The sequence below is a fragment of the Primulina eburnea genome, chromosome 15, assembly GCF_022965805.1.
Source record: "Primulina eburnea isolate SZY01 chromosome 15, ASM2296580v1, whole genome shotgun sequence".
NCBI lineage: Eukaryota > Viridiplantae > Streptophyta > Magnoliopsida > Lamiales > Gesneriaceae > Primulina > Primulina eburnea.
In genome coordinates this window covers 33,471,145-33,483,047 of record NC_133115.1, presented here as the reverse complement: position 1 = coordinate 33,483,047, position 11,903 = coordinate 33,471,145, and the positions used below count along the sequence as shown (strand labels likewise).

Here is an 11,903-nt window from a genome sequence, read left to right as displayed (position 1 = left end):
AGAGTGTTGTGTGTGAATGTAGTGAAAAAGAGCGCGTATTTATAGCCGTGATGGATTTGACTCTTTGAATTTTTTTCTCCTTTTGAATATATATATATATATATATATAATGTCTAAGTTATATGATTTTCTAACACTTCAATTCTATTCACCATATTTGGTTAAATATCAATTAGTTCTTGAAAATAAAATTATTATTTTTTATATCAAGACGTGTTACTATTAGTATTTGGGACAACCGATCGAGACCCAAAAATATAATATTTTTACAGAACATTTTGAATTTTAATCTATTCTACCTATATTATCATGAGTTGAACTACAAAAATATTATCGATGATTTATATATTCTCAATCAGCTAATTAAACTATATATAAATAATTATTATAAATAAAAAAATATGTAGATATGTTCATTTTTAATTGCGTGTATCCTCAAATTCTATTATAAATACAATTAAAAAAAACATGTTAAATTGATACATAACACAAACTACATATACATGAATGCCAGCAAATTAATGGATGTTATTGAACAGGAGACAAGAGTGGTCAGAGGGAGACATACAGTACTTAATTAAGGACAGCCCGAAAGCGAGGAGCCTAACGGAAAACGTAAGCCCAATATGTATCATTAGTCCTTTCCCTTTCTACCCCTACTGATTCTTACTTCCATTCATTTTGTCCTGCACTTAGAATTTAATTTATGTTAATAATGGCAAGGGGCTGATAGGTCAGTGGGATGTACAGTCATTTAAGACATGCTTTTTTTCAGGAGTCATGGGGTTTTTTTTTTTTTGAAATTCTAAAAATATTAAGAACACAGACAATTTAGTTCTCTGTATGGATAGAGTGGCTTGGATGGTTCGGCATTAAAGAAATTATCAGGAATAAAGGTTTGGAGCATACGAAGGAGAAATTGGTTTGGGCACTGGCTGTTTGTTGGTTAGGAATAAGGGTGCTTATTTTCTTATTGCGTAGGCATATATTCCAATTTAAACCATTGGAATAATGGCAGTTTAATGTCTGTTCTGAAAGATTAAGCTATGAATGTTACAACCCAAAAACAAGAATTCGAACATTATATTTAACTCCAAAAATCATAAACATTAGATTTTCTACTTCGACTTATGAGTGGAGAGAATCCCACATATAAATTTCCAGGTATTTTTTGTTTATTTTTTTAAAGGGGTTGTTTTTTACAAATTGAAGAAAAATTTATTAAAATCAGAGTCTCGAACTCGATATCTCGTTACAAACTCGTAGATTAAAAAAGGGCGTTTTGAAACATATAATAAGTTGGAGTACTTTTGTGTAGTATAGATTCAAAGCAGACCAATGGTAAGCATTAGTAGTAGCAATAGTGAAATTGCAGACGCCAATGGACGAATTTGTAATGATGAAAATAAAGAAAAAACAAAGAAAGCATCACACCACCCGTGACGGGATATTATGGGAATTACCATATCCGATAATGTCAAAATTTTGTGTGACATAATCTCACATGTCGTATTTTATGAAATATATATTTTATTTGGTTCATCCATGAAAAAATATAAAATCGGATACTTCGTCGTTTATTTAAACGAGCTGATAGATTTTGAACGTTAACTCAAAATATTTTATAAGTGTTAGCATAATAATTTTAATTCATAGATACTTTTAAATTATGTTTGTAAAAAATATATGACTAAAAAGTAAAAACTTAACACATTTTTAAAATCAAATGATTAAGTGTTAATTGTCCCACATCGGTTGGATAAATAACCTTTGAGTAGCATATATTGGCTTGGACAATCCTCCCCACTTGAGCTAGCTTTTGGGGTTGAGTTAGGTCCAAGTTCCAATCTTAACATGGTATCAGAGCCCGGGTTTCACCGTTATGTGTTGGACTGCCTATAATTAGGTCACCCGTTCTGCCCATAATTGGGTCATTTGTAAAGTCCACGCTCCAGATGTTCATTCCTGAGCGTGAGAGGGGTGTGTTAATTGTCCCACATCGGTTGGATAAATAACCTTTGAGTGGCATATATGGTCTTGGGCAATCCTCCCCCCTTGAGCTAGCTTTTGGGGTTGAGTTAGGTCCAAGTTCCAATCTTTAACATGGTATCAGAGCCCGAGTTCCACCGTTATGTGTTGGACTGCCTATAATTAGGCCACCCGTTCTGCTCATAATTGGGTCATTTGTAAACTCCACGCTCCAGATGTTCATTCCTGGGCGTGAGAGGGGTGTGTTAAAAATGTCCCACATCGGTTAGATAATTAACCTTTTAGTGGTATATATGGAATTGGACAATCCTCCCCCCTTGAGCTAGCTTTTGGGGTTGAGTTAGGTCCAAGTTCCAATCTTAACAGTTAAGATTGGAACTTGGACCTAACTCAACCCCAAAAGCTAGCTCAAGGGGGAAGGATTGTTCAAGCCAATATATACCACTCAAAGGTTAATTATCTAACCGCTGTGGGACATTTAACACTGTGTTACATCTAATAGCTTTTTGGATTAATGACAATAAAATTATAAGCTAGATAATAAAGATTGCTAGACAATATTAATACAAGAAAACTATAATATCAAACATTTATATTTTTGTCTATCAACTATTTTTCTTTTCTATGTTATTAAATCTCGGTTTATAAATTGGCAAATATGTTGTTGACAAATTAAAACTAATTAACGAATTTATGGTTGCATTTGGATCAGAAGATTTAAGGGGTGTATTCATTCTATACTTTCAAAGACTTTTAATGATTTTTTTTTACATGATGGATTTTTGTGGAGTTGATGGATTTTTATTGACTTTTATGGAATCTCATAGAATTGTAAAACAAATTTCATAGACTTTTATAGACCTTTTTTCAAGATTTTTGTAGACTTTTGTAAATTTTTTCATAGAATTATATGAATTTTGTAGTTTATAATTGTGATTTATTTTTTATTAATTTTTTTAAAATAATTATTGGACATAGATAACCTCTTCAATTTTAAATTATTATTTTTATTTATGAATGTAAATGATTTTTACTTACTTAAAAATTAAATCAATTAAATCAAAATTTCAACTCTTTATGTCAAGTCAACATATTAATAAATAATATTTTTATAAGTTCATAATAAAATTTTATTAAAAAAACACTCAAAATAATGAGTAGTCTTTTATAAAAAAAATCTAATCATTATTGACAATTTGATCAACATCATTCTACATTCCATTGGTTATGATATCCCTCCATGCATTAGCATTTGCTCGTTGTTGTTTTTGAGTATTAAATAACTGATCAAAGTCGTCACCTTCATAAACTTGTGCTGATTAAGAAAATTGAGCTTCATTATCTAGTTCAATTTGAAATTCATCAAATTGACACTTCTTTCAAAGAAAATTGTGTAATATAGCACATGCCAATACAAGCCCTGTTCGGGGTGGGAAAAAATACCGAATTTTCGTTATACCGAGATTACCGTAACAAAAAATATTGAATTTACCGAATTTTAAGTATACCGAAGATTTCGGTACGTTACGGTAACAATACCGAATTTTTCGGTACGATAACGATATCCAATTTGAAAATTTTGATGTATACCGAAATATCGGAAAAATATACAAAAACTTTAAAATATATAATATTTTAAAACAATAAATCATAATTTTTTTAAAATGTAAGGTTTTTTTGGTTCGGTATACTGAAAATTTTGGTATAGTATCGGTATGAATTTGCTTATACAATCATTTAAGATATATTAACTAAAATTAAAGAAAATAACTAAAAATAAAATGTTATATAATAATTAATAAAAATATTAAATTTTATTTTTAAAAAATACAAATAAAAGGAAAAATAAATAGATAAGAAAAGAATGAAAGTTTGTATTCAATGTACATCCAAATCTTTATATTGAATCAAAGATTTTTGTTGACATTTTATTGTTGTACTTTAGGCTATAATTCTTGTACTTAATAGAATTCCATAGAGTCATTAAAAGTCTATTGACATTTTGAGTACCTATAGACTTTTGTAAGATTTTTAAAAGTCAGGTTTGAATACCACATGACTTTTTAAAATTCTACAAAAGTTTACATTGAATACCACTAAACTTTTATGGAGTATATAAAAAGTCTAGTTTGAATACCTCTAGACTTTTAAACTCCATAAAAATCATTAAAAATCTATAACCAATACACCCCCCTTAGATTTGTGTGAGTATTTGAATGTGAGATTTGAAATGACTACATGTTAAAGATGAATTTAAAATTTACTTCAATGATTAGAAAAATAACTAGTTTCAGATTCAATGTCAAGTGGATTTATCCATACAACCATACTTAAATATATAATTTTTCTTCTTAATCTCCATTTTTATCCAATAATTATTTACTCAAAATCAATGACATATTCATTGTTTTTATTCGATACAAATTGATTGAAAAATATGTCGCACAATCATTTCTTTAAAAATCGGAGTGGTGAACAACCGCTTAATGCCTAGACGCCCTTAAACCGCTTAATGCCTAGACGCCCTTAAACGAGGCTCGGTAGATGTTATCCATATAGATAATGTCCTTATTCACCCAGCAAATGACATGTGTGCTGAGTAATAAATCATGATAATTCATCTATACATCATGATTGAATGAAAGATCATGATTTATCAATTGAACACATAAAATATACAGAATAAATAAAAATACTAGATATATGATAGCATGAACAAAATCTTTAAACTAGGTCTTTTAGAATAATGCCCAAAACACAACAAAAGGAAGTTAACTGTGTTAATAATATACGGTTCAATTCCCAAAATTACATACTTTTAAAAAGCATGTCTCTAAAACTTCCAAAATGAAACGAAAACATGCCTGCAGGATTTTCCACCGAGCCTTAATATATATATATATATTTTTTTAAAAAAATTCAATGTTCATCTTGTGACATTCCATTTTCCTGTACATATGATGTAAGTCAGACTTATCTAGTTGGAAATGGGTAATGGACACATGACATTATTTGATTTATAATCGTCTTATGACCAAAGATCATTGCACGTGGCCAAGTGTACTAAAGTCGGATTCGTTCTTACCTGCCCTATTTCTATATTTAAATTAAAATAATTAAATTATTTCAAATAATTTCAAATTTTTGAACACCATCCTCCCACCATGCATATCCCCCACAAACACCACGACTTGTTAATAATACTTAATCATATCACGGTTTAATCATTATAATTCATAATATAAATAGTTGGAGCCAAATAATGACAACTTCTATATGTGTGTGTGTTTTTTTTTTCAAACATTTTACTTATTGTATATTTCAAATTCTTTAACTAGTTTTGATAGTCAAAATTCAAGTGGATTTCAAATTAATTTCTATCCATTTATGCAACTTTCGGTAGTAATTGTGATGATGTATTTCAAATAAAACAAATATAAATTTTATTTTAAATCCATCAATCAAATATTTCTCCTAATTAAGTCGCTCTCTCTAAATCAAGAGCATGTCTCTTGTGAGACGGTCTCACGAATTTTTATATGTGAAACGGGTCAACTCTACCGATATTCACAATAAAAAGTAATACTCTCTTAGCTTAAAAAATAATACTTTTTCATGAATGACCCAAATAAGAGATCCGTCTTATTAAATACGACCATTAAGACTGTCTAACACAAATTTTACCCTGAAATTGAAAAACAATTACATGAAATTTTAAGTTAAAATCGAACAAAATCATAGATTTATCAATATCTCTCGAGAAAAAATATTATTATGATACATTATCTATTGATCTATATATTATCAAACCAATGCATAAATTATTCAAAAATAATTGAGCCGATACGTATACAAACTCCTAAATTATTCGATAATTATACATTTAGTTTTATCTTTTACGAATAGAAACAGATTGACTATATTTTATTAATTTAAATATTTGATATAATTTATATATGTCTGTGTAATTTGTCGGTTAAATAGTGAATAAACAGTGAAAAATAGCAAAAAATCTAGTCAAGTCCTTTTGTTTGTCAACTGGATATTAAATGACTCAAAATGGGTATTTTTATATTCATATAAAAGCAGACAAACTATCTGATACCTAATGATAAAGCCTAGAGGAGTGTTTCACCAAATGAAGGCTATACACTGTTTTGATATTTGTTCACTAAAATTTTAATTTTTCAGTCCAGTTCTGAAATTAAAAAAAAAATTATTTTTTATCAATCGAGGCAGATAGAAACAATTATCTAATAAAATCGACTAGTTAAACGATCTTTAGGAGTTTTTATGTATTATTTTTTAGTCTTATTTATTATTATTTTTGTTATTTCCTTTGCAATAGTGGTTTTTGGTGGCGTGTCATGCATGACAGGAAAATGAAAGGTGAGATGATTTGGTAATGTATTTAACGTTGTTTAAAAGTGTCAACTCCCAACGACGATAAGTCGATAACACAATCCATGTATAGTCTCCCCCCTCCCCCCTCCCCCCTTCCCCATATAAATAAACATACAAGGTAACATGCAAACTCTCGTGACAGCAGTCATAAATATACCAACACGTGCTTTTACTATGTATTTAGTGTAAAATCTGATTTTTTTTTAAAGAAAAACAAAAATAAAAAATTAAGGGATTCGTGAATTGATATTGACAAAAATTTGTGTGAGACGGTTTTGTCGTACTTTGTGAAACAAATATTTTATTTGGGTTATTCGTGAAAAAATATTACATTTTATGCTAAGAGTATTATTTTTTATTGTGAATATTGGTAGTTTGACCCGTGTCACAGATAAAGATTCATGAGACCGTCTCACAAGAAAACTACTCATTAATATTAGCTTTCAATGAAACGAATAATTTTGACAGAATTTGAGGAGGTGAGTGTTGGGGGGATTTGTATCCTGGACTGGGCCTTTGAGCATCAGCCGACTATTAAGATTTGATCTTACGAAGTAGGCCCATCTAAATTCATACGAAGTCGGGCCCAATGATAAATGAAGTAGGCCCATCAAATTAATCACTCCTGCCGAGTTATGCTTCAAATTACATAGCACATTATTCCTATTAAGCCTAATACACGACAAAACTACAACTACTGCTTCGAGTGGTAAGTAGACAATTCCACCACTCCCAAAACGAACATGCTGAGCCAATACCTCCCAAACACTACGGCCTATGGGCGGACGTGTAAAATCCAAGATTTCAATTCTTGATCGTGATAGTATTTGAAATTTTAGATTGGACAATATCATGTTAAACTCAAGAATTTGAATAATATCGTGTATATTTTTCTGAATTTGAGATGTACAGAAATACCTGGATAAAGATTTAAGCAAGAAGATAACCCAATCTTGGAACTGAAAATCTTGAGAATATACCATGGGATTTTCGAAATATTGGAAGGATTTTATTAGGGATTTTCGAAAATATCATTAGATTTAGAGCAGTCTACGCGATAAATGCAGTCTTGGGAAATATTTAAAAGTTCAACTACCAAGATTATAGGAAAATAATCCAAATCTTATTTGTGGAAAAATACCACTAAATTTCGGATTTAAGTAGGCAAATTTGTGGGATTTAAGAAATATAATTTTTATTATTTTAGGAAGTCAAAAATCTACCGAATATTGGGAATTAGACATAAAAGTCGAAATTTCACAGACTGGGCAAGGCATAATTTCGAAAATTACCCCTGGAAAATATACATAGATTTCGAAATTTAGGATAAAGATTAAATGTAGATTTGATCACGATTTAGATGGAGATTTGATTTTAAACGCGATTTGATACACGATCAGGATAGCAGCCAACTCCTATAAATAAGAGAGCTCAGTGTCTCGAAAATCACACCATTTTTACTCCATATTTTCGAGTTCCCCTCCCCTAGTTCATTAGGATTTTCGAGCACAGCGAAGCGCTGCCGCAGTCTAGCCACCGGAGTTTACACGTTTTTCTCATCAAGATTCAAGGTAAGTGGGTTTTTGTTATACTATAATTTGCACACTTGTTCTTCGTAAGTGGGCTTTTGTTATGTATATATTCTTTCGTAATTGAGATTTTGTTCGCCACACTTGTTCTTTGAAGTGGGCTTGTGTTTAAAGAAATTATAGTTTGTGTACGAATCTCCCTTCAGTTTTGAAATTCGTTCGAGCATAATTTCTTGTTCATGATATATTTTCTTCAAGATTTGTCAAGTTATTATGTTCAAGGCACTGTTAGGATTCGATTGGATATGGGAAAGGATTTCCGAACTATGACCCTTATACGGTGGGATGGTAACCGTTGTACGGCCTCACTCCATAGAGGATTAACATATTGGACATGGCCTCACTCCTTAGAGGATTAACATATATGAGACTGATATCAGGAAACCATGGAAATGAGATGACTTTCAGTGCTATACGAGTATGTTAAACAAGTATGATATACGAGTATGATATGTGATGAAATGTTATGATTATGAAGTATGAGTATTCGTTATGATTCAAGTTACGATATGCTATGTAAAATTTGAATTCAAGTATATGTATATGTTGTTTCATGTCTCGAACGGCCCCTACTTGCTGAGTATTTCCCAAAATACTCACCCCTTACTTCCTCTCCACCCAGATAAGAACGAAGAGCAAATGGATGAAGATGAGCAAGAGAAATTTTGGGGATGGTAGAAGATCCAGAGTTATTCCAGAAGTTTTAAGTTTTAGTTTATGTTTATCGCTTCCGCACTATTTAAAACATATTTAATCAGTTTATTTTGGTATTTGAGTTGTAAAGACGTTTTTTGGTTGATTATGAGAAATAAACTGGTTTTGGTATATACTGTGCTACGAGGCTTGTTATTTGATGATTATGTGATTGTTGAGCTCGGGGCGTGACAGGACGGGCATGAAACTCCTTGTTGAATCTGATACACGTTTGTTTATAGGTGCTCTCGTGAATACCACTATAATTTTTTTACTTTGGGTTTGATCGTACATCCTTGACTTTAGAATTACACTCTTGTTCTTTTTATATATTTCTAGTTGTAATTCTAAAAACTGTTGCTCCAATTACTAGTTGTAATTCTAAGTACTATTGCACGTAGGCTTAGCGGTTCTAGAACCATTAATGATTGGTGAACCGACAAATTCATTTGCAATTCCTTTGGAAATATTAGCTGGATGATATTTCTTTCCCATATTTCAATATATTTAGTACAGTGCCTAATAAAATTATTGAGATAAATGCTCTTTCATATCTTCTTTACCTGAAATGGTTGGGGAGATGAAAGATTCGCAAGAATAAAATTCAAAAGAATTGACGGGAGCTCGCACAAGCAGTGGAGCATGTGATTTAATTCGATGCAAAGCAAAGAACCTTAGTAAAGCTTGACATGTCGCGAATCTTGTTGAAAGAGAGGAGTGCTTTCGGGAACGCAGACACAGTTGGTGTATGGTAGTCACGAGTTGACCAACAAATCAAACTGTTCATGTTTTAATTGGGGTGATTGTTTCTATTACTTGTTATGAAAGGCAAGTTATTACATCGTCTTTATCTTATTTATGATGTAATTAAATTTGACTTTGTGCAATGAATTAGATCATGTTTTTTTGTAAAAAAATAATTATAATAATAAAAAAAACTAACTTGATTTACCCCGCAAAATGGGCCTGCATTTAGTGGCGAGAGTCCTAGCTATTTGTTTCTAAAGTCAATCAAATTCCTGATGAATTAAGTTTTCGAACATTTAATATGCATCAATATTATGATGTATAATATTAAAGTTGTATATTTATTTTAATTTTTTTTTCAATCATTCATTATTATATTTTTTATGTGCAAATAACCATAGACATGGATTTATCTTCGAATTTTAGGGGTTTTGTTAGATTCAAAGTTCCAAAGGCGACATTATCACTTTCTTATTCTTATAAAATGAAAATACGGACATAAATTATTGTTAGATATCATACATCAACAATATTAGATTTTTTTCAAGTTATAAATATAGATTTTGACAAGATTTTCTCATTAAGTTAGTTTTCGAACGAAATCAGGCTCAAGTCTATGATATTAGAGTTCATACGTATAATTATGTGTTGGACTTCTTTAATGGATGAGAGGTTTGTTAGATGTATCATATCGTCTGAATTAAGTTATTTATTGTTATATATATAGATTTGAACAGTCTTCTTTTTGAGCTAATTTTTAAGGTGCAACTGTTATATATTGAATTGTCCTGATAATCATCAAGTTCATGATCTTAACATGATATCAAACTGTTTAATTTATGATTTTGATATGATTTCAGAGCTCAAACTCTCTCGTCAGAATTAACCTTTGTGATAAAGTTAGTGGTAGGTTCATGATGTGTAACAAATAAATACAAATAATCCAATATTGAATTTTGAAAAATAAAGCTGCAAAATTTGCAAATTTTTTTGGGACATTGGATTTGATTGAAAGGACGAATCCGTATTTAGCAAACAAGATACGAGTTGTCATTTAGCGACTTCGCATGCATATCTCAATTCCGTGTTGTCATTTTTGGATCGAAATCAAATGTTCATTCAAATAATAATAAAAAAATCATTGTCCATCGATCCCCACCCTAATTTTCATTAATATTAATTAAAAAACTGTTTAAAGGCCAAAATTAAAAATGAAATTAAATTTATTTTCTCTAATATTATTATTATAAGCTGAAACCAAGTTGTAATTATCAGTTCGAGTTTGGTTTGATTGAAAGATACATCGGGAAATAGATTTTGTTTTGTGAAAATACAAAAATGGAAACTAATGAATTTCAGTGCCAAAAAAATTAATGCCAGCAATGTAAGGATTTTTATATATGTGCCATGCAGAACTCTAAACCATACAATAATCATAAACTCAGATCAGGTAATTAAATTATAACAACTTAATTAATAGCATTCCAATTTAACCACGACCAAATTCAGATCTAATTTCCAAGGAAACTGATTATATCTCCAAACCAATTAAACATTAATTAACGCACAAAAACTCATATGATACCATCTCGTGAGTCAATTTTGTGAGAGAATGTTTAATCCGACGGATTCAAGAAAATATATTATATTTTATGCTAACAGTATTAATTTTCATTTTAATTATGAATCGATCGACATATTTTATGAAAATAGATCCACGAAACCATCTCACGAAATACGTACATTAAAGTCGAATCCAAACTATCGTTGTTTAATGAAGATTAATTAATATTTACTTAATTTGAGGGAAAACATTAATGTATTGATATAAATTTAAGAAATTACAAATCTTCTCCATCTAAATACACCAATCGTGTAACTCGAAACAATATTCGAGCGCTCAAGCAACTGCCGGTGGTGCAGTGAAGTGCTGCCGGGAATGTGCTTTCCGGCAGGTTCCCGGCGGGGTAGCGAGGGACAAGATGACGTCGGCGAAAGCATCAACAATAAACCCATGAGTGTGCTTAGGGTTTAAGGTCAAATAACAACACAGCAGCTCATGCAGAAACTCCCAACTGGACTCTTCGTCTATTAGTTCGTGCGCTTCAATCATCTCCTGCATCGATTCGTGGAAGTCGGCATAAGGTTCCGGGGAGTACTTCTGAACGGCCACTCCACCAATTAGGAATGTACCGGGGACTTCCACATTCATTGGCTCGAAGATGGAGTTGGAGCTACCGGGGGTGGAAAAGAAGAAGCGCTGGGAGGCGAAGACGGAGGCGAAATTGGGGATGTAGTCAGAGGAGAAGAAGTCTTCCACAACAGAGGCCGGCGTGGAGGTTGAGCCAAGAGATTTCTGATAATTTAAGCTTTCATGATCTGCAAATTTAACAGTACTGGGCAGACATTTGAACTTTGAGAAGCAGAGGTTGAAGCTCTTCCAAAAAATGCTGGACATTGTCCTTTTACCTGCCAGTCGGT

The 11,903-nt window shown here is 31.3% G+C and overlaps 1 protein-coding gene across 1 annotated transcript; it reads right to left on the bottom strand.

The window, feature by feature from the left end:
- Nucleotides 1–11,232: 11,232 nt before the first annotated feature.
- Nucleotides 11,233–11,903, bottom strand: LOC140814967 (transcription repressor OFP12-like). The gene has a single exon (XM_073174063.1). It carries the CDS (start codon nt 11,878–11,880, stop codon nt 11,323–11,325), a length of 558 nt encoding a protein of 185 aa, XP_073030164.1. The 5' UTR covers nt 11,881–11,903; the 3' UTR covers nt 11,233–11,322.